A 27,734-nucleotide genomic window follows, 5' to 3' on the forward strand; every position below is an offset into this window, starting at 1 on the left:
GGGGTGCAGAGAAATGAGAAAAGAGGGTGTATTACTCCAGAACTTCAACAGTAAAGGGCAAAGAGTTAAACATCCTGGGCCTGAGGCCACCTTACCATGGTGGGATGGTAGAAGGGGGGGCTTTTAGTGATTTTCATATCTGTATTGGGTCTGTGTCTTGCCATTAGCAATGAGCTGCATTTCCAGCCATAACAACATACCCTTGCTGTTGTGGGGGGATTGCTGACCAAAGATATTTTTGTCTTTGTGTGCAACCTGCAGTGTGAACAGAGGCAGAGAGGTGCAGACAATTTTTAGTTTTTTTTCTGTTGTATGTGGGGGGTGTGGCTACCTCCTTTTGGCCTGCACTCCACCCATGTCTTATGGGTACTATAAAAAGATATAATTTGGATCCTATCTGCCCAGTTGTAGGCTTGTTCAGCCCAGGAGAGGCCATTGCTAGTGTGAAAATGCTAAAGTAGGACCATGTCTCTGAGGACACTTTAACATGGTGACATGGTACAGTCTGTTTGATCAAATAGTTTGCTAAGATCCTTATTTTTTAATATCTATAGAGCAGGTATCGTGTGTACACAGGGGAAGTATGTACGGTAATCACTTGCACTTTCTATTTTTTTGTCTGTACTTAAGCTACATGCAGCCTGCAACCCACATGCAGTGTGCAACCTGCAGAGTGAACAGAGAGGTATGGCCAATTTTTCCTTTTTTTTATATTTGTCTTTTTGTCTGTGTTCCAGATGGGAGGAGTTGCCTGCCTCTCTTTGGTCATGCACTCCACCCATCCCACCCTGGGGTTATTCCTGTCAGTAACAATTGGATCCTGCATTCCCAGAGTATAGGCTTATTATTAGCTCAGGAGAGACCAGAGTGCCTTCCAGAACCATCCCGTGCATGAGGCCACCTTACGGTGGTGGGATGGTACGCACTATTTGCAAATGGTATGCCAAGAGCCTCATTATTTTTTATGGAGATTATCTTTGCAGTTAGGGGGGTTGCTTTTAATGATTTTCATATCTGTGTTGGGTTTATGTCTTGCCCTTAGCAGTAAGCTGTTGGATGTTTTGTGTTTTTGTGTTCCTGCAAAGAGTTACACAGACTGGCTGAAAAAACCTTTCAATCTTGCCTGTAGTTCAGAAGCTTCTTAGAACTGGGGTATACAGGGAGCCACAAACCCATGTCTACTCCAGAGATGCTAAAAGTCGTCACTGCAAACTGAGACTTGTAGCACCTCCTGTCTAAAGATAGTATAAGGCCACTCAAGGGGTTAAAATAGCAATATAGTCTTCTTTCTAAACCTGTGCAGTCTGATATCATTTGGCAGACAGCAGTCCATTTCCTTTTCCTTCCAGGGCATAGCGGAGCATTCTTCTCTGCTTCCTGTAGGGCTGCCTACCATACATACTTTCTTATTTACTCACCTCCATATTTGTGTTTTCTCACAAATGTTTGTTTGAATTCCTGGTAAATATATTAACTTTTTGGAAATAAGCAAAGGACCTCAAGGATTTTCTATTTATAGTGTGTCCGTAACATCACTGACTAATATATTACAGGTAAGAGTACACAATGATATAAAGTATAGCACAAGAGAGATGCTAGGAAATACCACTAAGACTATGGGAAAACTGCAGCCAGTACAAGTATTGCAGAATAGGAATGTCAAAATGTATCCTTGTTATGGTGTATCTGAAAGTGATCTTATGATTCAGAGTACTGTAGGATTCCTCCTTGCTAACAAGTTTGGGAATCACTGCCAAAGGGGATGTTGTAGCCTGTTACTTTAAGCATAATTATACCATAATACACAATTAAATATCATTTATCTGAATTCACTGTGTGTAGTTTTGTGGCACCAAGAAAACAATAGGACAAGAAAACAATTGTTGTTGTCATTCTTGGTAGATACCTTGGCAGAAATAATACTTTTGGATTAAAAAATATGAAAGTCATGGTATGATAGGATTCCTTGTAGTTTAAAGAATTAAACATAGATACCTTACAGCTTCAGGTATTTAAATATTATATTATAGTAAGAGTAAATCAATTACCTGTCCCGCTGGCGTTGTTCAACAGCATACAGTATGTACTACAGTATGAACTTACCAGCGTCATCACCCTGAGACCGGTTTTATCCCAATAAACCCCACTGTTTGAATACAGCATTGGGTGAGTGCCACAGTAGTTGTTTCTTGGTCTGTATTAAATACCTTACTGTAACCTAATTATACGAACAAGTACAACATTTTCAGTATTAGAATCTTAACTTTGTATTTCAAAATCAAGGAAGTAACTCATCTGAATAAAATACAAATTTTACATATCCTGTAAAAAGATCCATATCTCTACATTCATAAGCACCAAAGCTATGTTCAGCTGTAAGTACTATTGTACAAAATATTATCAGGCCATGTTCTCAGACAGTATTTTTGCTCAGTATTTTTGAAACCAAACCCAGGAGTGGGTTGAAAACGCACAAAGGCTATGTTCACACGCCCTTGAAATGACGTCCGTTTTTAGAGGACAGACAGGTAATTTAATGCCAAATAACAATGACCGTTGTTTTAAAGTAATGGCCGTTATTTGTCATTAAATGAAGGCCATCCAATAAAAATGTGTGTCATTTTGATGGTGAGTGTACATAGTCTTTTTGTGTTTTCAATCCACTTCTGGTTTTGGTTGAAAAATACTAACCAAAATACTGAGCAATACTATGTGTGAACATAACCTATATATAAAACAACTAAGTCTCTAAATAAATTCTATTATTTATCATGTACTGATCTTGAGTTATAACATGTATTGTAGTTCACAATTCACTTTCCAGCAAGCTTCAGAACTGAAATCTCCAAGCACTTTTTGCTAACTCCATGCTAGAACTTATGATGATAAATTGCATTCTGGGGAGTCTTAACACCAGTTTGTTCATTCCAACCCACCCTATAATTGACATATCCTGTATTTAAAAGATGGAATCTGCATTCAATTAAGCATTTGCTTGTTTGTCCGCTGATCTCTGAGAGGCCTTACTGTTCTCGCCCAACTGACTATTCAGGGAAAAATGCACAGTCAACTAAATATTTAAATCCCTATATCCCAGGAATTGTGGAGCATAGCAAAAAAATAAAAAATAGTGTTGGAATAAGGGAACATAAGGCTACAAAATGGTATAAAAAGTAATTTTTTTTATACTGATCACAGGTCCTCTTTATTCTGAGTTGGATTAAATTTTAGACCAATTTTTACACACAGCGTTTTGTGAAAAAACACCACAGTGATTTTGAGATAAGAGAATGAGAAATATAATATATTTCTTTTTGCTGGGTCCACCTCTGACTCATAGAAACTGCATCCACTCTCAGAGCTAGTTACAGGCATAAAATACATAATCTCCACAAACAGTCATGTAAATTGGCTTTAAACCTGTAGGCAAGCTATTATTCCTTTCGTCAGTATACTCCTAGCTACTTTTGTCATTTCGAATAATTGTAATTTTTTTTATATTTACTAACATAGTTTTTTTAAACAAGGAAGTTGGGTTTTACGTCTGTAAATGTTCAGGAAATCATGTGGAGTGAAACAATAGAGAGTAGGATATTGAAACATGTTAACTCTTTAATACTGCTGAAAAATATTTTCCATTTCTCATGGTATATACAAATAAAACATATTTATAAATATAATATATTACATTTCTTTTATTACATTGAATTATAAATAAGTAAAACATTGATACTTAGTTGAAATGTCATAAAATATGAACTAAATGCAATGGGCCTCAGATATGAATTCTAGTGCAGACAAGAACGCATGTTCTCTCAGTTTGTATATGGGCGCCAATTAATATTGCATGGGATGTAAGATGACCATATACTTATAATAGCTTATTCATCTATCTCAACCAATACCCCCATATACTTGCATGCTCCTATGCATTCTTTTGCAAGATTCCTATGGTGGTAGCTTATCTCCCCGAGAACAGGAGGCAGTTTAAAGGGGTTATCCAGCTCTACAAAAAAGGTCATGGTTTTGTAGCGCTGGACAACCTCTTTAAGGGATTGGGTAGATGAAATCCAACATTGCGTCTGCCACCAGGGCACAGTCTAGAAGCCCTATACACATTAGATGTGAGGCCTCAAATGTGTATGGCATCTATAGGAACTTGTAAATCCCCTTTCAATTTGACCTATTTCATGTGACTTCTAGAGCTAATGAAAATGTGAGCTTTAGTGAAGACAATCACAAATATAAACGGTTCCAAATATATTTGATATTACAATGTGATTGAAGTAGCTGACCATTTATAGTCAATTGTAGCCAGGAACAGAGCCCCAAGATAAACTGGGATCGCAAAGGTAAAGAGCAAACATTTTATATAACTTTCCAATAAACCAAAACATTTTATATAACTTTCCAATAATCCAAAACTTGTCATAAGTTCGAAATAGAATTGGTTTAAAGAAATTGTACATTTTCAAGCATATTTAAATATATATACTTGTAAATGTTACTAATATATATTAATACTTCAAAATAATATATATGCTAAGAAAATGCTATAGTAAATGTAAATGATGCAGCTCCGGAGGCCTAGAAGCCCCTCTACCATATAAGAAGACTCTGATAAAGGACACAAACAGCATATGGTAGGAGGGAGGCCCTGCTACAAATTGACCCTGAAGTTATACCTAAGACGGATATGTCAACCAGGTTAGCTTTATAGAACTGATAAAGTCACATTTTGTCTACTTATAAACTATAATAAGATTTGGAAGATCTGTTGGACCAGCATTGGTCATTTTTAGTATCCAAAAAAGTCTCCAACCAGCCCATTCCTGGCAGCAACAATGTCTATGGATGTCTGATCATCAGAAATATAGTGGAATTTACTGTACCATTTCCTCTGCTGACCAATGTACACTGCTTAATCTACAAAAAAAAATAGCATTCAGAGAAACATGTACCCAGTGTTTAAGACATGACTCCTGTTCTTGGACCTTCCAAGGAAGTCCTTTAAGATAAGTACATGACATACTCCCTCTAGAAAAGAGTTTGATGCAGTACTACATGTTCTCCAGATGGGACATTCATGTGTCCATAGTTGGGTACAAAGCATAACAATGAAAATAGTGCATAATACTGTTATATATTCATCACCACAATATGTGTGTCAGCTCACTAAGTCCATAGTGTGGCCAACAGACCAGCATGTACTGTATATCTACCTCAGTCACTTCATCAGGGTCAGGGATAACCCTTCCAGTCTTCAGAAACCCTACTGTCAGACACTTGGTGTCCAGATAAGGAATATTGCCTCCCAAAAGTCCATACCCTGATTATTGAACAGTATACTATTTGTTGTTAATATGCTTTAAGCACATCTTCTGCACAACCATGGCATGGTCTGCGAGTATCTTCGGCTTATGCAGAATCATGACACTGTCTCAAAGTTTCTTCTGCTTCTTAACAACCATAAGATTGTCTCAAAATGTCTTCTGCAAAACCATGAGCAGTCCAAAGTTTATTCTGCTTCTTAGGAATGACAAGATTGTCTCAGCATCTTCTGCAGAGCCATGGCACATGAGCCATGAACAAAATTCCAGCAATTCTTCGGTACTAGCGCATTGTGGTAAGTTCTCCGCTCCTACACTTCTGTGGTCAACTGGATAACAGCTTGGTGTTGATTCTTTTCTGTGTAGCATATTTCTGGTGAACTCTCCCTTTTGAGAAGCTGAGTTTTTTCATCGGTATCATGAACAATTTCTGTTTCATCTGAGTGGTAACCAGACTGGTAGTCACTGGTTTGGTTGGAGGATCCGGATGTCACGGAATCTTTGCTTTTACTGGATTTTAAACATCTGAAATGATAAAAAGAACAAACGCTGATAACGTATCAGCAATAAAGGGGAGTGCTGATGAACAATGAGTCAAGAGTTGATCAAGAGGCATCTCTGTGGTAGGAAACCAAACAATGGCAAGAACCTCTGCAGCATAGCTTCTATGCAGAATACAGATTTCACCTCATACGGATGTCTCTACAAGTATTGATTGAATTGCCAGCTGATAATTACATTGCATACACTTTTGAGGTGAGTTGCCGCATACTCCTCTCCCCACTCTGTGTCTGAGACCTAGACGGCCTCATAGAGTTACATTGGAAGTCCATGTAAGTCACATGACACAAAGCTGGGAGTCAATGCGCTGTGTGTAGACTTCTCCCGCCTCATTCTCCTGACCACACTCAGTTTGATCCCTGACTGATCAAAACTGATCAAAAGTTTATTTAATAACAGTGTCCCTTTAAACACCCACAAATGCTCTATGTATGATAGATGCTACACAAGCACTTGTATAAAACATAATAATAATGCTTATAAGTTGAGAAAGATAATATTTCAAACTAAATTAAAAGGAGGTCTCTAACAAAAAAAAATCCATGCATTTTGCAAACAATGGAACCATTGGATATAGAACTGGTAGTCAATCCAAGCATAAAACTGTATCACCATCCATGGGGCAATATGAATACAGCAGTATAGAATAAAAGTAAAAAAAAAATCCATGAACAAACAAAATCTACAGGGGTAAATAAAAAAAAAAACCTCTACCCCTACACACAGTTCACTGTTTTGTCTGGAGATTTCTTCAAGGGCCTAGTAGCCAATATAGTTTAATCTACATATATATATATATAACTGAGGGACTGAATCCCATCCCATAATGTCAAATCCCTTGAATGTCACATATCGGGAATGGTATTTTTGCAAAAACGGGCAAAGACTATGTATGTGATACTTCTACTATACCTACAAAAGGTGAGCATTTGGAAATGACTTACCTAAATAACAGAGCTTCATCTTGTGTACTCTCCAGTGTTTTCAGTTCTTCTGATGCAAGAATCATCCCACTATCTGTCTGATTGTCCTACAACATGAACAAGAGGTTAAGGACTTTGATACTTATAAATAGACAAAAGTAGAACGAAGAAGAAAGATGTTTTCCTACCTCCATGGGCACCTTTACGGTGACCTCTATGGGAATATCCTCAAATGTCTTGACACTAACAGGCCGGCTATTCCTTCTTGTGTTTTGGACATGCCTGCAGACAATGAATACAAGTTATGGTATTTGAAGATATTTTACGAATCTCGCACATGAAATTTTTCTACTTTGTTTTCCATTTTTGTCAAAGATCCTAAATTATATATCACTACATCAAACTGAAAACACGTGAACACTTGGCTAAACCATGTGATGTACAGTATACACCAAATGTTGTACATATAAAATATATAGTATTCACAAGTATTACAAGTAAAAAAAAGATTCTTGAAGAACACCCAATAATAGCGTACACAGGTATATATAATTATGTGTTTATTCATTTGGCCATATCTCAGGCTGTGGTTGTAGAATATAATGACTATAAATAGGTCAGTACCGTAGTCCAGCTGCATTGTCATAATGGAATTTTCCATCACATATTTCCTCTCCTTCCACACAGGAAACAGGTGAGGTCGGCATAGAAAGTCCAGAATCCTCTTCCACGTTCAGAGTCACAGTGAGCGGTATATAATCTTTTCCATCCTAAAAAAGGGAGGAATTAAACTTTAGCAATGCTTCATTTTTATAATATCCTCGGCTCTATTCTATTTTATCCCATTATCACTAACCATTTGGACATTGGCTTGTAATACATTTCCTAGATGTTCTACCAGTTCAGAAAATGTAGGTCTCAGGAGAGGGTCTCCATGCCAGCAGTCGAGCATTGTCTGATATCTAATATGATAAATGACAAACAGTATTATTGCTGCATAATTCTCCCCAATATGAATGACACACTTTGGTTGCTCTGACTAAACTTACATTTCCACTGTTGCATAATCTGGAGCTCTCATCCTTGTTCCGTCCTTTAATCTCCTACAAAAGTCTTCATCAATCTGGACTCCAGGATATGGAGATCCTCCTGTAATAACCAAGTCCATGATATGTTTTAGTTACAATGTTAAATACTTTATTTCTTAGACTTTTCCTAGCAATATAGTTACTTCTTGCATTTAAAACATATAGTAGAGAATCTAGAATCTGGTATTTCAGCTAATTTGAAACTTTTGAGTCAACCAAACAAGATTTAAGCGTCACTGTACTGTCACTTTACAAAACATTTAACATGCCATACATATAAGTGAAACGTTTTGATCATTTGAAGTTTGGCTGTTCAGACTCCAATGACTGTTAAATAGAGCTGGCAGAAGCACAGAGCTGATGGCTTTACTTTCCGATTCACTGCTCTATCCAACTTTATGCAGCAGACTTACGATAGAACCCATCTCCTATCCGTTGCATAAAGCATTAAAATGTTGGCAACAAGGACAAAGGAAGAAGGAAGTGAACAGAACTGACTCACCTAATGAGAATATTTCCCAGAGCAGGACCCCGAATGACCACACATCACTCTGGGTTGTGTAGACTCTATCAAAGATAGTTTCTGGTGCCATCCATTTAAGAGGAAGTCGAGCCTGGAAGATGAAAAGAGATGGAAAATTACATAAATCTAAAAAAAAACTAACAAAAAGAGATCAATTTATAATGAGTCTGGGTCGATATTTTACTTACATCTCCTTTCCTAACATAATCTGGATCTTTATACACATCACGTGCCAAACCGAAGTCACAGATCTTCACCACATTGTTGTCAGCAAGAAGTATATTACGAGCTGCCAGGTCCCGGTGGATGCACTGGACATAAAAGAGCATGACATTTAATTGTCTGCCATCAAGCATCTGGCCAGTTCTAATATCCAAGTCAATGGTCTTTTTTTTTATTGTAAAACAAGCATACCTTCCGTGAAGCCATGTATTCCATGCCTCGTGCCACCTGGAAGCTGTATGATATGAGGTCTTCCATCGAAAGCTGATTCTTGCACATCTCTTCAACTATATATTATAGATTTTGCCATGTTAGTTATGTGGTTAATGCAACAATAAAACATAATGATCTGACCACAAAAAAACTATCTATCCATCTATTTATCCATCCATCCATCCTATGCCTACCTATAAGGGGAGATTTATCAAACTGGTGTAAAGTAGAATTGTCTTAGTTGCCCCTAAGAATTTTTGAGGAGTGCTAAGTTGCTAGAGGCAACTAAGACAATTCTACTTTACACCAGTTTGATAAATCTGATCCATAGTGTTTATCTATCTTATATCAATCTATTCTATCTATCCTATGTCTAATTTATTCTTACAGCTACAAATAAACCAATAGCTGCCAATAGTGTAAAGTCTTACCTTCTTCTTCTTCTACATCACTTAGAGACTTTTCTTCAGCGAATCCAGAACTTGCAGAGCTCTGACTGCTAGCAATGCTGTCTAATCGTTTCTTCAGGTCCCTGGGAGTTTCAATGTAATGATGCTTGGCCTGTCTGTACCGCACAGATTTAGTCTGCAAACCAAAGATTACATGTATAACTATATAGGGTGACCACTGCGTATAAAAACATTATGTTTTCACTATACATAACCAATAAACTAGCAATACTTCCCTTTCTATTAAAGAATGCTATGTATCTGTCAACATGTGGTCAGGTAATTATATTACAGTACATATAAGTACAATCTGATATACAGGAGGCTCCTTATTTACCTTAAGGCTCATTTATATATTTACAAGATAGATATATCTGTAACTCTGGAGCTGCCTTTTTTTAACCTCACAATCCTATTTTTGTACAGTTTATAGGAAGGGTGTGGATCTGAACATCACAATGGAAGAAGTGTACGAGGGACACAAGATTTGGCAGCATTTTCAAGGAGCAAACATAGAGTGAGTAGGTCATAGTGCATCCCGAGCAACATCTACTATGCAAAACAAAACTTCATTTTATATTTATATAAAAAAGGAAAAAGAAAACATACAGAGACAAGGAGTGGGGAGACAGAATATTTACCAAGGTGCTTCCTATCTTCAGTTGGTGAATAAGATTTAAGTTTATAAATTTATGTAACAAGTTATAAATAGGTAACTGGATAGAGCTACGGATTAGGATAACATGTAACTGAGGCAAGGGGTGAAGGGCCAAGTCTTAAAGACACAGAATAAAGGACATTACCTATTACAACATGCACATTCCAGGTAGTACAGCACAAAACGCCCAAAATATTCCAAAATCGTTGCATCATACATGCCTGTAGTCATTCAGTATAAAGACATATAAAGTACAAAGACTCTGTACGTCTACCATTTGCCAAGATGCTAAAAAGACAAGGGCACTGGTGTGCTGATGGTGATCTGTTTATGTGTTTCTATTCTTTACTACTGTGACAGCTACATATTGCATAAAATTATTCCTTTCTCACATATTAAAACAGACAGTGGAAACAGGAAGGATGTGCAGAAGCATTCAGTTTATAAGAAGGCAGCACAAAGTGTTTAAGACTCTGAGGAATGTAAATAGGACTTGGAATTAGCAAGGGCCGATCTATCACACTATCATATCATGGCCCCAGAGCACACTTGCACATACCTTGTACAGAACAAAGTCATTCCTTTTACTTCTTAAATATGTTGATAGATTTCCAAATCTACAGAATTCAACAATCACCATCAAGGGTCCTAGAACAAAAGCATTAACGATTATATCTGAACCAACTGGAATTTGTATTTGCACTTAGTTTTAATGCTGCATTTAATTTTTCATTTCAGAATTTAGGGGATAAAGATCTAACAGTCGAAATGGCTAAAAGCTGGGAATGTCATAGGTAATATATCATATTTGGTTAAAAGAAGGGCTTACACAAGTCCTAAACTCAATGCCTAGTATAAAATAGAGGATTACTCACCTCCTGGCTTAGTACAGGCTCCGAGCAAGTTCACTACATTCAAGTGATGACCGATATGACTAAGAATTTTTAGCTCTGACATCAATGCCCTATATTCACTGTCAGTGGCCCCCTCTGTTAAAAAAGAGAGAGTAAATCAAAATAGAGTTCAATGAAAAATACACTTCTTATGACCTACTGTTCTGTATCTGCCTACCTTTTAACATTTTTACTGCTACTGTTTTGCAAATGCAGGAGGAGTCAATTCCAAAGGCATCCGCTTCCACAACTTGTCCAAAAGCTCCTCGACCAAGAGGCTTCCCTGTGTCATGGAAGATACCTTAATAGTTAATATTTTGACCATTACCCCAAAAATATAAACGATGACAGCTTGGTCTATAGTCAATAAGCTGTCGCAGTGGTGGATTATGTTATGAACACAGGAGGTACCTAGTTTAAGCCGTTCTCTTGGGAACTCCCATTTCATTCCGTCATAGAGGAGTCTCTCACATTGCTCATCAAGAGGAACTTCACCAGGATCCATAATGATTGACAAGTATCCAGCCTTCAGTTCCTCTTCACTGGGCTGGAAAAATAAAAAATGACGATACTCATGGGCAACGCTACATGACATTTTCAGTAAAACATACCCATGTATTTTCCAATGCAAGAGAAGAGAGCTGCCAGGCCTTAACACTGTTCACACGGATGATAATTAATTTCTGGGCCCATAACAAGCAAAGAATGCCCTGGAATGTTGTCCTTTACGGGCAATTGCAATTAAAATCAAATTAATACATACTTAGTAAACCATGCAAGAGTTTTACGGTATTGAAAGGAAAAATGTGTCTGTTGACATTAGTACAATGGGAAGAAAGTGTAACAAAAGGCCCCCCGTCAGTTTTCATTTGTCATGCCAGGCAAATACAAATGGGACAGTAGAGAAACTTGATTCATTACCCTCTTTACGGTCCGAAGGATGATTACAAGAAGCATCCAAAAGAACAGGGCAATCACACCGGTGCCAACCAGAATAATGAGTTCCAGATTTGTTTTCTCTTCTGAGTCTGGAGGGAAACAATTGGACATTTGACAGTTCATGTCAGCTCACTGTTTTAGGGTAGCTGTAAAGTCATCAAACACAGTCCATTAATCCTGAGCAAGCAGGATTACTGAGAAAAATTAGGCCTGCTGCTTTGTTGGTTCAATACGGCACTTATTCTGTAGGTGAAAAACAATCCACTGATGTTTCAAGCCTTAGTGGGAAAGATGACAGAGGCATCCGGGAGGTGAAAAAAAAAGTTCCAAGGTCATTGTACAACACCAAAACCAACACTAGATTTTCCCACCTTTCTGTATATACTGTACATGCTTTTGTTTTAAGACATTTTTCAATGCTTAGAGAAAATTTCTGTAACTATCCAGGTTATGTGATATGAGATACTATGGTCTATAAAGCAGCACCTCTGGAAAGATAAAGCCCACAATTGCTGTTCCTTAGGTTCCCAAAAACTATTATATTTTCCCATCACAAAAAGTAAGGATATTTCACAGAAAATGGTGGATGTGGATGAGGCAGTCTTTATTATTGGGATTGTACATGTCCTAGTAATCATATTCCCACAAATTAGAAACTGAGGACACATGCCGCCCCTTTCTGGAAAGTAAAATTTATAGGGAACCTGTCATGACCTTTATGCATCCTGAACCGCAAGTCTTTAGGACGGTCTTTCCAAGCCTTGATTGATGCATCCAACCTATATCCAGATAGGAAGAGATCTTTCAATCACGACCAGGGGTGTGAGGAATGGTTGCCAGTGAAAGCCCTGATCATGATTCAGTCGGCATGAAAGTAATGAAAAGTTCCCTTTAAATGGTAAATACATGGAAGAAATGTTTTAAATAACCATCAGATTCGTGTGTTCATATTCCATCCCATCTTAAGAGAATTACTACTTGTGTTTATGGGAGAATATGATAACACTCAAGCATTGTTGCTAGTTGCTGCTGGAACAGTAGAGAGTCGAGACAGTATTATATGTGCTCATTGCTTGACTAAAATGGTGTGTTGGATGATGGGAATTGCCGGACTGGCCCACCAGAGGACCGGAGGATCCTCCGATGGGCCCCCAGCTTTAGAACCTGCACTAACACTGAGTGACATGTCTTTTCTTACTGGTTCTTCATTAGTGGGCCCCCAGATTCATTTCCTCTGGTGGGCCCCAGATACCTCAGCCCAAAACTGATGATGGGGATCGGAATTAGAGCAGAGTGACAGGTGTGCTAGGCCGCAACACACCACTCCATTACTAGAGGTCTGCTCTAAGGCTAATAGGTCAACCTTTCATGGTCAATTTTCAAATATTTTGCACTGGGGGTTGCATCGGTTAAAACCCCACTGATCACATAATGATTGAAATTCCTTCAGATAATCAAAGGAAATACAGACTTAAATAGCGTTTGCATTAATGGACAAACTGAGCATAGTTACCATTTACTGTAAAGTACATATCAGCTTCCACACAACCCAACTCGTTGCAAGCTCGGCAGGAATAGAATCCTTCATCTTGCTTCCTGACACGTTGTATAGTCAATGTCCTGTTGTGATCTTTTAAAATAATGCCTGTAAAAATAAATAATGAAACATAATGATATTGAATTGCAATAAAATTGCATGTGTATATAATAAAAAGAATAGATCTTTACCTGAATCTCCCACCAGAGCATCAGAATTTTTAAACCAAAGAACTTGTGGATCTGGCGATCCAGTGGCCAAGCAGTGCACCTCCAAAGTCTCACTGACATTGGTTGTCTGGTTCTTCAGTTCATGATGAATAACTGGACGTTTCTGAGCTGTTTATTAGATGATATAAAATTATTAAAAGGTAAAGGCATTATATATATATATATATATATATATATATATATATATATATATATATATATATATAATTTTTTTAAGTAATGATTGTTAGAAAAATACATTGCAAACACAACATAGTTCCCGCTAACAACCGTATCAAGAGATAATGGGCCACAGAAAAAAGGGAACTGGTGGTGGTTCAGAAAGCAGGTGGTCATGGAAGTAAAGCAGTAGCAATATCTTGAAGCATAAATAATGAAATACATATACTGTATAATTCAGTATTGAATGGCAGGCTGGACATATGTGAAAGGACCCTTAAATGCTTCACCAGCCCAACAACTGCCTTCAAGAGCATTTCCAAATTATTGTCTATCTGTTTAAAAAGTAATATGCTGCTATAAAATCTGTGATCTTGCCATAATTGTGATGTTTTCCATACCATGAATAGTTAATTCAGTGGTGAAACAACGCTTCCGACGGGTTTTCTTCTCCTGAGCTTCACAATCATAGTGCCCCTGGTCATCCTGGGAGATGTTATGCAGAGTCAGCTCCAAGGTCAAATATTCTCCATTAACATCTATAGTAGCTTGATTCATTTTAATGAGGTTGGCCGTATCTCCACAAGCGTGCATTGCCCAGCCCCTTGCTCCAGGAGACTTCCTCTTGTACCATATTAAGTGTCCATAGGTGAACTTATCAGCAGAACATTTCAGAGTCACATTGACTCGCTCAGTGAGCCGACCTCTGGGGTGCATGCTGACATCAAGGCCACCTACAACACAACGCAATTTACCATTACTCCCAGTATACATATGACAGTCAATATACTGCCAACCAGCTCAGATCAGTTCATATGCCTGATACCATATAGGAGCGCCAAGCACACCTAAATGAGCAAGGCTATTCATCCATCAGCCAGATGTATATTCACACCTATTCTTCTACTATAATAAATTACTTAAGGTCTTATGTACAGTACACAACATTTCCTCCGTTATTATTGTGTATTCATTAAATAAAGAAAGAGTGGTAATACACTGTTGTCTGTTTCACAAAAGTTATGTGTTTATTTAACTTACGTGTCACATGGAAAGGAATGATGTGTTCATCTCTTCCTGCCTGGTTAGTGGCTGTGCACTTGTAGATAGCAGATACATTAGCTGTTGATATAAGCAGCTTGCTCACAGTCTGAAGCAAAAAAGAAAATAATATTTATCATGTTATTATGAGACATGAGTTACAAGGGGTCCTATACTATACTATTATAAGCCTCTGTCTGAAATTGGAGGCATGCAGAGGTGCATTGAAGTTCCATGTTCTTCTATCTGTATTACTGAGATGTTATCCCCTTCAAATTCTTAATTGTAAGAGACAATATTACCAAATAGAGCATGACATAGAGGTACAGAGAGTCTCTTCAAGTACACATAGCCTCTGACCATGTCCATAAGGCCTTAAAGTGGGTTATCCAGAAAATATGTTTTACAGTTAATTGTGCTATGCTGCGGTCAAAAAAAGTGCATTCATCTGCCCTGTTCCCTCTGTGCAGCATATTCTGGTGTCATTCTTGACACTAATCCACCAATGGCTGACTCTGTCAAGACTGAGATCAGGAAATGCTGCACAACTGGATCAGGCACCATCAGATGTGTTGGAAGGGGAGAGGGGTATATGAGTACACGTTTTTTATTGTTCTCTCTAATCTACCACAACCCCTTTAAAGAGTAAGAAGAATCTCTTTCACCTTAGCAACTCTCTAAGAGTCTCGGAATTCATTATGAAATTATGAAAGCTATATGTAGGTTCACAAATTTGTAGATTTTTTTTACCACTAAATTAAAGTTTTCCAAATTATTTTAAATTTTGCCCACCACTAGAAATTGTGATAACAAACAAAATAACTATAATCATCAGATTAACTTCCCTTAACTGTTTCAGTCCTGCCATTCCCACCTGCCTAACCCCACATGCAGTGATGGTGTGCCTGTATCCCCACTTGTCTAGTGCAACTAGTCACTAGCCTCAGTAGGCACGGGCAGCAGGCACATTTTTTAAAAACTTAATATTGACCCTATTTCTTTACTTATAATTGATATTTTTATAGACGAAAAAAATGCACCTTTAGTTTTCCTTCAATGATGTCATTACGAATATCTGGTGTTTCAATAATGTTCCCTCCATCCTGATCATTAATATTTCTCCAGTTCGAACAACTATAGGGATTTTTTCCTGCATTATAAAGTCTGAAAGAAAAAATACCCAAAGATATTAATAAAATAATACAATATCCATAAATAAAATGACCCTTAAACATGTATTGTATGCAAGCTCAGCAGAGACAGAGAAGATCAATGATCGGTAAATAAATACACTCATCCGGGTGAAGAGGTGACTTCCCTACACCTTCTCCAAAGTTAGATCTAATACGGAGGTGGGAGGAAGCAGGGGAGGGGGTTTGCAAGAAAAAAAAGTTCATTCATAATTTCTTAATTCTAAATTTATATGGATGTGAGGAAGCAGCATGGTCACAAACCCAAAGCATCAGCATCTATGAGGTGATAGGAAGCGCTATGGCTCCAGAGGAAGAAGTTAAAGGAAGTCATCTGGACAACAACAACAGGAAGGTGGAATACTCTAGTCTCTGATGCAGGAAGCTGAAGCCTGTGCAGAGGTCTGATAAGAGAAACCATGCAATCCCAGCACAGGATTCCTGTCTATCACCCTGGACATCAGTCAGCACATTTCCTCTTCAATGGCTTTTCACAAAGATAATCTGGAAAATCTTACAGTAGACTTCAATCTGCCCCAGAATTACTATACACAAGGAGGCATGATAAGGGATTCGTCTAGAGAGATACACAGACTCTAAAGTAGTAGTTAAGTAGCAATACAAAGAGGTCTCCTAAGATGGTACTAAGAGGGTTAGATAAAAGAAAAACAGGCAGAAAAAAAGGTGTTGTTGTACCAATATGACCAGGTTGGCCTTATACCTTCAACAGTTGTCACCTGAACATCTGTTTGTCCAACAGCTATTTGTCCTGTTTTCCCAATATGGGAGAACATTGATGTATTTAATGCCAGACTCCTCTGAAGGCAATTTATGTTATTTTTCATCGAGGGAGAGTCAGAAAGCCCTCCCCCCCCATGGGTTCAGCCAATTGTATGTATGGGGGGCTTTCAGTCATGGCCACTACACAAACTATTTCTATTAACGCTTTGAATTTGCAGTAACTGTTTCCAAAAGATTTATTTGCATGCACGTGAATTCCATGGACAGGGTGGAGATGGGTGGCCGCCAGATGCCTCTGGCACTGTTAGTCTTCAGGAAAACAATTGAGATATACAGGAAAAGTCCATCTTTTCACCCCAATTTTAAATGTCAAGTGTTTGGCAGCTTTATAGACATGACATTACCAACATGATCGACTCACTATTTCTGACCTGTCTGTTATAGTAAAAAATGGTATTTCCCATGAAATAACCACTCAGAAAATATATTTTCTTATAGCTCTGTGATGTGCTGTTCCTCCATTATTCTTGCTAGACTCAATAACCAGCTGGGTGTTACTAGTTGGGGTGTGTCACTACACAGTCTGGATCTAAGTGGATAGTATAAAACAGTGTAGGGACAAGTCCCCAATTCGTAACATCAAAGGTTATTTTCTAGTAAAAAATAACATAGGAACAGCACAACACAGAGCTATAAAAATAGGTGACCCAGAATTGTTTTTTCATGGGCCTTGCATGTATTTGCTAAGTGTGGGGACAGATTTTTAAAGGGGTTGGCAACTTTATATTAAAATTGTTTGTTTTGTGTGTAGTATAAGTAAGTGTATTCACATTACTTAATGACAGCAGCTCCCTGTGTACCTCACAGACTTCCCTTCTCCCTGCTGCGATTTTGTCTGCAGCTCTCCCCATTAACCCCCTAGCCGCCGGACATTATACATTACCGGGTCCCCGTTCCTGCTTGCTTCGGGGCTCCCGGTGTCTTCACGGCCCGCCCGGCCAATCAGTGCGCTGCGGCAGGGCAGCACACTGATTGGCCGGGCGGAACGTGCCGGGAGCCGCCGAAGCAAGCAGGAGCGGGGACCTGGTAATGTATATCCTGCCCGCCCCCCCTGCAGCCCCGATCGCCCCCGGCCGCAGGATCGTCCCCCCCCGCACCCCCCGGCCGCATGATCGCCCCCCGCACCCTCCGGCCGCAAGATCGCCCCCCGCACCCCCCGGCCGCACGATCGCCCCCCGCACCCCCCGGCCGCATGATCGCCCCCCGCACCCCCGGCCGCATGATCGCCCCCCCCCGCCCCCCCTGGCCGCACGGGCTTCGGGGGGCGATCGTGCGGCCGGGGGCTGTGGGGGGCGATCGTGCGGCCGGGGGCTGCGGGGGGCGATCGTGCAGCCGGGGGGCGATCCTGCGGCCAGGGGGTGCGGCCGGGGGCTGGGGGTGATCGGGGCTGCAGGGGGGGCGGGCAGGATATACATTACCAGGTCCCCGCTCCTGCTTGCTTCGGCGGCTCCCGGCACGTTCTGCCCGGCCAATCAGTGCTCTGCCCCGCCGCAGCGCACTGATTGGCTGGGCGGGCCGTGAAGACACCGGGAGCCCCGAAGCAAGCAGGAACGGGGACCCGGTAATGTATAATGTCCAGCGGCTAGGGGGTTAATGGGGAGGGCTGCAGACAAAATCGCAGCAGGGATGTACATCCCTGCTGCGAGTTTCTCTGCTAATGAAAGTATAGGGCTGGGATCTGCAGCGAGTCTCGCTGCAAAAACGCAGCAAGGAGACTCGCTGCAGACCCGCCAAGTGGGTTTGTAGCCTAAGGGAATGTTACATAGTGAACATAGTTATAGAGTTACATTGATGATAAGGTTGAAATAAGACAAGAGTCCATCAAATACAACCTATAACCCTGTGTTGAGAAGGCAAACTCCTAATATGACAATCAGAATAAATCCTTAGATCAATGTCCCAATCTCCAGAAATCTAGTGACTATATTTGTAATATTCGAGACCTGTCTTGAACCCGTCATAGTCTCACTGTTCCTAGGACCCTATTGCCTGGAGCTATTATCAATTAAATAGAACACTAGAAATATCTCTATACTGTCCATTCATATATTTGTACAATGTAATAAAATTGACCCTAAGAACACAGGTAAATCTTGCTAGAACTTGTGGTTCAGGCAGCATAAAAGTGAAGACAGGTTACCTTTACATGTTCACAATCACAATGCCTACTGAAAAAAAGAATATGCCCCATGCAGTAACCATAAGGCTATATTGAATACAAGTCTCTTTTATTAGCTACTATCAAAGTCCAATAAGGAGCACTCACTGTGGTAAGTATGTGCACTCTTCTTCCAGCTGCCATGACCACTGGATGCTCACAGGGGCTGGTATTCCATATGCAGTACATGTGAGAGAGGACGGCTTGCCATACTTGTATGATTCCAGGGTAGAGGACACAGCCTTTTCACCTATATGTGGTGGCACTGTAAAACAACATAACTGCTATCATTTCTGCTATATGACTAAAACAGATACCTCACACAATACAAACACTAAAACTCACCATGTACAAAGAACTGAAAAGTATGCCTCTCAGAATCTTTTGTCTTTGGGTTAGTAAGCTCAACAGTGTAATTCCCGCTGTCCTTTTCGTCACAGTGATTGAATGACAGGTACGGTAATCGGTGACGCATGGGAATTCCATTTTTCATCCTTAAAAAAAGTAAGCTCACAGTCACAGATTTATAGGACATATTGAAGAAAAGAACATGATGGATGTGTTAACAGTGGTCATACCATTTTACTTCAGGAGTTGGATATGCTGTAAATTTCACTGGAATCTTAATGTGATCTCCAATCTTACACACAATCACCTTTTCCATTTCTTCATCTATTATTATAAATGGCTTCTCTGCAAGTAGAAATTGTATACAGATCATACTTCTGTTCAGATTATAATGCTAATACAGTCAGAATACAAAACTGTCAACAGTATTTTATTTATTATTTTGCAGGGAAAACCCAATGATGGTTGGGTTACTGCAGCGCCCATTGAAGTGAATGGGAGCTGAGCCACAGTAACCTGGTGCTAACTGGCTCTGTAAAATGTGTTACTAGGCCATCTATGAGCTTTGTAGAAAGGCCATCAATGGATTTTCCCTAGGAAACCCCTTTAAAGGGGTGGTGCAGCCAAAAAATAATAATAATTCTTTCTAATCAACTGGTGCGAGAAAGTGCCAGATATTTGTAATTTATTTCTATTTAAAAAATCTCAAGTCTACCAGTCCTTACCAGCAGGTATATGTCCTGCATGAAGTGGTATTCTTTTCAGTCTGGAGAGGAGGAGAGGTTTTTATGGGGATTTGCTACAGCTCTGGACAGTCCCTGTCACAGACAGAGGTGGCAGCAGAGAGCACTGTGTTAGACTGGAAAGAATACATCACTTCCTGTAGAACATACAGCAGCTAATAATTATGGGAAGACTTGAGGTTTTTTTAATAGAAGTAAATGACAAAACTACCCCTTTAATGGGTTGTATCTAACCTATCAGTATGTTTTAGGAGTGTGGTATGAAACCAGAATACAGTTCCTGGAGAAATGCAAAACACAGCAAACTGAGAATTTAGTGGTTTGGGTAAAGGACTCTACTCACCGTGTACAATGACCTTGGTGATGTTAGTCTTATTCATGCCCCCAGTGTCTGCTGTGCAGCTATAATACCCTTCATCTTCCATAGTAGCTTTCTCTATTTCCAGCAGTCCTTTGTACTCCAGAACACTCGATGCAGGATCTTTGATAAATTTCTGACTTATAATTTTATCCTGACATTAAATAAAATAGTAGCATTAGTATCAATACTAAGAAGAAGAAGAGATTTCTTACACTGTCCACATATGTGACTGAAACTGAAATAACTGCAGCAAATAACTTTGAGAAATACGTTGTGGGGGATTTCATTTCTGTTGTACGCCAGTTTTCTTGCACTAAAGGTCATTGCACTAAAATCTGAAACTATTAGTTCCCACCCCACCCCCACCCCCCACCAGCGGCTCCATAGGAATAATTAGGGCCGCGGGTCACATGCTGTGCCCACGGCTCTATTCAAAACAAAGAAGCTGAGATCCCGGAACAGAGACCGACGTGGAGTACGGAGATCAGACCCGCCATGATTTCTTACTTGTCACCTATCCTGTGGATGGGGGACATGTTAATTTTCCCTGGACATCCTCTTTAAGGCTATGTTCACAAAATGTTAATTTTACAGCCATCTTTTTGGACGGCCATCTTTTACCATCAAAAGGATAGACATCAAAAAAGACATCCACAAAATGACAGTGTGTGAGCATAGCCCAAATCACACAATGAAAAAACATGAATTACCTTCATTGAAGGAAGGTCCCATTTAAACTGGACTCTAACATTGTACGGAGTATATGCGCTGCAGGATATAACCAGGCTTTCTCCAACAGCCACCTGGATCTGAGGATGCGGGTTCATGGACAGGCTGAAGATTTTAAATTCTAAAAGAGAAAAACTCAATATTTATCATTTAGAATAATCTAATTTTTACCATTGGATATGGCTACACAATACAGTATCTAAGATCAGACATATTATAGTATACTAGAACATTTTCATTACTGAAGAAGTAAGTTTTGACTCTTACCAATAACTACAATAATGTAGTCGGACGATCTGTATGTTTGTCCATTGAATATTGTTTCACAGAAGACCATATCGAAAAATCTCAGCAGCCCACTTGAGATTATGATTCCCTTTTTATAGTCCCACTGTATACTGTGTCCATTGGGAGCAAATGTGTTCTCTGCATATTTCTAAAGGGAAATATTAAGATTTGTAATAATTCAACCTACAGTATTGGGTTATGTTCACAGGATTTTTGCACACAGGATTTTTGCTCAGTATTTTGCTCAGTATTTTACAACAAAAAACAGGAGTGGATTAGAAACACAGAAAGGCTATGTTCACACACTGTTGAAATTGCGTGGGAACACAGCCTTGAAAAGTGTTACAAAAAAAATTGGATATAATGGGATGTGCTAGGTTCACAAACAGCAAAATAAAAGCTAAATGCGACCATCACTTTGAGTGAGATTAAAAAAAAAAGGTTTATTCTATACGGTGTATGCCCTGCCAGCCATTTCCAGTTGACTTCAATTTAGCACATTATTGAAAATATGACTGTATTTTTGCCTCAAAATTACATTTTATGGTGTTTGAAATAACCTGCATATATTTTGACAGATAATTTATAAAATGAATACTGAGCTGCGGGGCCAAGTTCAGGTTTATAATGTGATGGATTTACTTCATCAGCTATTTATGGTCACCCCATTTAGACCATTTTAACTATATTTGGCTCATCTTTTGCAGCTAAATGTCAGCTATTGATGGGGGCTTTACTGGCAACCCCTCAAGTGCAGTAAGCCAAGGAATTTGCCAAGTTTTTCCCCAATAATCTTAGCAACTATGGTAACAAAACAATGACTTTTCTAATGGTAATCATCCAATAATTTCCTGCACAGGAAACATAGTAGTAGTATCAGAAAATATGGCATACTATATGTAATGAATACTATATGTATTTGCTGCTGCTCTGGACAGTTCCTGTCTCGGACAGAGATGTCAGCAGAGAGCACTGTGTCACACTGGAAAGAATCCACCACTTCCTGCAGGACATACAGCAACTGATAAGTACTGGAAGACTGGAGATTTTTAAATAGAAGTTACAAATTTACAAATTCACAATAACTTTCTGAAACCAGTTGATTTGACCACAGGATCTGGTCACAGCAAAAAGAGTAGAGGGCTTCAAAACCGGCCTAGACAAGTTCTTAGACCAAAATAATATAAATGCATATGTATAGAACCTATCACCCCTCCCCCTTCCCTGTATCCATCCCCTCCTTGGTTGAACTTGATGGACATGTGTCTTTTTTCAACCGTATTAACTATGTAACTATGTAACTATGAAAGAAAAAAAATATCTGTTTAACTCCCTTAAGCTGTCAATAAGATTAAGATCTTAAAATTAAAATTTCTCTGTTCAGCTGAAATTTATACAACCTATGACGAATAGAACATGCAATGGATTTATCCCAAAAAAATTTCAGAAAGTGTGAATAAGATTATATTAAAAAAAATTTGAAGTAAAGGATAAAAAAAAAGGCAACCAATGTTACACAAAAGTTTGGTATCACTTACTGTGCGCAGGGTCACATTGAGATCCTCCCTGGATGCAAAGCATGGAATAACCACAGTGTCATTTCCTGCAGCGGCACCACCAGGTATATAGACAGCAATGGGTTTGTCACTTGCAGATGGTGCAAAAGGAGAGCTCTGATCTAAAGATGAAATGATGTTTGAGCCATATGCATCATACTAGATATACAGCAAGTGTTGGCCGTAGGGATCAATGGATTCAATGCAAATAATAAACATTTACATTTTTACATTTAAACCTTTAATTTCAAGGCATAGATTTATATTTTTACAGTTAGGACTGTTTGGAAATTTTAATATTTTTCTTCCAAAGATGAAATAGCCAAGTATTAACCCATCTAGGAGCATATATAAAGAGCAGCACTCTTTCCAACTAGTTTCCTCTCTTACTAATCCTGCCCTCTCTATTGATCCCAGGACAGGAAGGGTGACAATTGTTTTTCCTTAGTTTTTATCCTATGACAGAGAAGGGAAGTCTTGGGTTGCTTCCCGTGCTTCTTGGCCAACACTGTGATGTATCATTGCAACAATGGATTCCAGTCAACTATACAGTGCCCTTTAAGGCTAAACCCACCAGCAGCAAATTATTTTCTCATGGATCTGACCACAATGTGCAGTAAATCCACAGCACAGGTTGGGTGTAGAACATGCAGACTTTCCGCATGGCTCTATAAAGCCTCATCCACTTTCTGTTACTGTAATATGCTGTGGATTCCACTTACCAGCAATGGACACATAAACACCGGAGCAAACTTGGCCAACTTCATAGCAACACTTGTATGTTCCAGTGTCATTTAGTGTGAACTGGGATACAACAAGAATCTGACAATAATCGCTTTCATTGCACATACTGCGTGATAGTCGGTTAGCAACAGGACCAGACCAAGACCAACTCACTGGTTGCTGCCCCCTAAAAAATAAAGGAGATGTATTTAGATATTATCATTACTTTGCAGAAGAAAAACTTGTATAATGATGGGAGAAGCACACGGATGAGCACATCACTTCCCAGCTTCCCCTGCAATCTACATCTCCCTGCAGGTGATGGACTATAAATGGGGCAGTCTTGTGCATATGGACAAAGGTCCCAGCGAGCCAGGGACTGGAGCACACAGCCTTCCAACTCTGTTCTGCTCCCTATCGCTGCAACCAGGGTGTTGAGAAAAGCTGGATCCAGTCCTGGGAAACTGGCAGAGCACCTGGGGAGGAGCATCAGGTTGCGGAACAGAGTTGAAAGGCAGCCGGCTGATAAGCCGCTTGTCGATCAAACAAAGCACTTTACTTCATTTAGACGGGTGATTCATCTCTAATTCTAATGGTCGCGCATATAGTATGATTAGCCAACTATGGACAATCTGGCACCTGGATGGTGTGATGCTTTACATGAATGATATGATGTACGGCTGCATAGTGACTGATCTTATAACATTCCTGTCACTTTAACACAGACATTTCAAAAGTTTTCACCAGCCAGGGTCTGGTTGAGAAGAAAAAAACTGAGATAAGCACTTCACTCAAATTGCTGGTTAGGAGTGGGGTTCTAGAGTAAGTTTATGGAGCCGATCTTTTGCAATTCGAGTTGAACAGCGCAATGAGCAATAGAGTGGAGCACTCAGCAGGTGATTCTCCTGCCTTTATCTAACAATCATTGGGGGTCTAAACAGCCAGACCCCAACAGGTAACAGGTGCACTTTAAGCTGATACAAGTTATCCCTGGATTGGTGGACGTGTTCTTTAAAACCTACCATAACCTCCAGATCAGTTCTAGTGTGATAGGATTTTTGGGTTTTAGTTTTATAAAAAAAATTTTTTTTTACTAAGGCATGAAACACATTTGTAAATAAGATGATAAATGACACAAACTACGGCAGAACGGGGAAAAAAGCCGGTATCATAGTAAATGAGGCCCAGAATTCCAGATGTAGTCTCACTTGGGCTCTATACAGCGGGATCATTATCTCAAAGCTATGTTGAGACCCATTCAGCATTTCAGATGATTATATAGGTAGTATATAATGTATACATTACAACATACACTAAAAATCTTCAAGCTCATCATATAGTGCGAAACGTTATGGAAACAAAAAATGTATATAGTTAACATAATATATAGTTTTCGTAGGCAGAATGTGTTATACTGTACCTGCAAGTGATATTTAATGTATGGTTTGAAGCTATGGATAGATTGGCATTCTTTGTACTCAAGGTGGGGGCATCTAGAAAAAACAACATAAGATAATATAAAATAATAGCACTAACTGTATGGATCATTGTATGGAATATCTACATATCATTAACATGGGATTGTCATAACAGGAAGGCCGTGCAGATGGTCCAGAGGTAAAATGCTAGCAAATCAATTCATAGCCTTGGGTGGAGTTCCTGTTTTTCTGCTAGGCCTTTATAAAAGGATGTAGGACATTGAAACATGGGAGCCCGCATCTGATGATCTCACCCCCTGGATCAGTGCTGGGATATTATAATATATCATCTGTCCACTGTTAATAGATCTTGTGCTAGTGAGATGGCGCATAGTGTCTATCGCCATCTCATTGTTCCCCTGCGCGCTTCCTCTGTACTGTCATTAAAAGTCACCAACGAACAACTTGTTCTTTAAAGTCCTTATTCCCGTAAAGTTGCATAACACACCGTTAAGGGTGCGGTGATAACTGTACAATACATGCGTCATCATCCATCGTCACTAACCCAAAATTCCACAAACATATACTTAAAAACAGTGAAAATATAGTGGTACTATTACTATATACCATATACATATGTATAACAATGCTCTGAAATGTGCAGCTTTCTCATTATACAATTTGTAGTTATTGTATGCTGGGTGTTGTAGTTCTACAGTCTACTGGTTGTAGTCCATTGATTAAGGACATTATTTGCAGCTAATATACATTTGCACCATAACCTTATGATGCACTGTAAAACATTTGCCTGTATTAATCTAGTAGAAATAATTAGGTTTCAGGGGAATCCATGCAGGTACATTATATATAAAGATACTGCTGACAACTTGCATACAGTATACCTGCATCTGTATGATATACATCATACAACTATAATACAATGCAAATATCTAATGTGGTAAGGGTGGGGGGTACATTCCCTATACACCAGGGTATCATATGCTCCATGGGGACATTGTCATTGGTCAAATAATCTCAATAGATTTCCATACATAAACAAATATATTGCCATGCATGACCCCCTTTTGGATCAGATTTAATAAAATAGTTTTTGAGCAATTCAATAAATAAAAAAAGTAGCTCATACCTCATTCCAAAACATACATCCATAGTCTATAAAGTCTACATACACGCAGCAAAAGCTTGACTGTAAAAACATAAAACCACTAAAATGATACTACTATGAGACCTCCACCTGATACTATATACTAAACTTTCCAGTACAAGCCCCTACACCCATAAATGTTTCTTCTCAGGCAATCAGATATGATCACTAGCAATCCTTTAGATCTATAGGAGAATGTATAGGCTATTTTGAAGCTTTTATTGAACATGGATTGTACTATGGCAAATAAAAGGGCATTTGGCAAAGGAAAAAAGAAATATTTAAAGAATAGTTTATTGTTATTATAATTCATGTCTTGTTAAGATAAAGCAATAATGTGCTTAACATTCACTACTGCCCTACTGGGAAACATAACATAATAGGTAACAAAGTAGAAAACAAAGTAACAAAGTCTAATAACATATAATACCATGGCAGCAGCTGCAGATGGATGTTGTAAGTTGTGATTTCTTACCTGAAGCTGTGAGGACCCCCACCATGCAGCAGCTCAGAAGGATGATCAGCATCATCTTACTCCTCATTTTCTTCTTTGGGTCAGTAATATCCCAAGTGAGAAGTTTGGAGGGAATCAGAGATCTGCTGCCAGACACATGGGCAGTGCTCATCTACAAGGTCCTGCAATAGCTGGAGGGATGTGTATAGTCCCAGGCTGCAGTCAGTGCTCAGGATGCTCATGTGTAGGTCACACAGCATACATAGAGCTGGCCTCCACTCTACTGACAGCAGAGCCCAGCCAGCACTGTGCCTCTACTCCTAAACCACACCCCTAGGGGTAAGCCACACCCCCTCTTCATTCATAAGATTGGCAGTCTGACACACTAGTCCCTCCCATAAGTCCACATCTAGTGCTCACTGTTCTTGTTTAGATAGATTGATAGATAGAATGAATAATGGAAGATAGATAGATAAATAGATAGAATTTACTGCATCATATTGTATGTTAATTATATTGGGATTTGGTGTATATATATAATATACAGTATATATAATCTGCTTCATAATAAAATTTAGTGTTTAAAAAAATAAGGATTTTGTTACACTTCATTTAATGTTGCAGCCTGACAACTGATGCATCATCACTCCCAAGTGAGTTGTCACACAGCTTTCCCAGGCACCTCAACTGCAGATCTGGCTACTTATGCAGCAACTCCTGTATGGTTACACAGATACACAACATTTCCATTCAGAAATTCAGGAGACAGGATTTCCCTTTACTGGTGATATCATTTTATTCTTTTATAAATTTAAATTGAGTAATTGATTTCTATGGCCCCATGCACACATCTGTATTTGTTACTGATCTGTGTGCTATCCCCAGGTTATCCCATAAATGTATGATAGATCCCTCTGGAAGCTACACCTACAGTATCTTGACATCAACACCCCTGGCCCCTTCTGGCCTGCTGGCAATTGCCAGAGGTGGTTGGGATGCTGAAATCAGCAGTTTAGAAAACTCCCATAGAGGTT

General features: G+C 39.2%; 1 protein-coding gene across 1 annotated transcript; it reads right to left on the reverse strand.

The window, feature by feature from the left end:
- Positions 1 to 3,624: 3,624 nt before the first annotated feature.
- KDR (kinase insert domain receptor) lies at positions 3,625 to 26,969 on the reverse strand. Its single transcript, XM_069977631.1, has 30 exons — positions 26,722 to 26,969; positions 25,084 to 25,156; positions 23,663 to 23,850; positions 22,923 to 23,062; positions 21,364 to 21,532; positions 21,078 to 21,217; positions 20,350 to 20,518; positions 19,494 to 19,608; positions 19,261 to 19,409; positions 19,024 to 19,180; positions 15,807 to 15,930; positions 14,767 to 14,875; positions 14,127 to 14,459; positions 13,528 to 13,674; positions 13,313 to 13,444; positions 11,782 to 11,888; positions 11,272 to 11,407; positions 11,039 to 11,143; positions 10,843 to 10,956; positions 10,527 to 10,615; positions 9,292 to 9,445; positions 8,840 to 8,934; positions 8,614 to 8,736; positions 8,405 to 8,516; positions 7,864 to 7,963; positions 7,671 to 7,776; positions 7,439 to 7,584; positions 7,003 to 7,096; positions 6,836 to 6,921; positions 3,625 to 5,855 (listed from the first exon to the last, which is right to left on the reverse strand). Exons 1-30 carry the CDS (start codon positions 26,870 to 26,872, stop codon positions 5,642 to 5,644), a joined length of 4,077 nt encoding a protein of 1,358 aa, XP_069833732.1. The 5' UTR covers positions 26,873 to 26,969; the 3' UTR covers positions 3,625 to 5,641.
- Between the last annotated feature and the right edge of the window lie 765 nt (positions 26,970 to 27,734).

Source organism: Dendropsophus ebraccatus, chromosome 7 (assembly GCF_027789765.1).
Source record: "Dendropsophus ebraccatus isolate aDenEbr1 chromosome 7, aDenEbr1.pat, whole genome shotgun sequence".
NCBI lineage: Eukaryota > Metazoa > Chordata > Amphibia > Anura > Hylidae > Dendropsophus > Dendropsophus ebraccatus.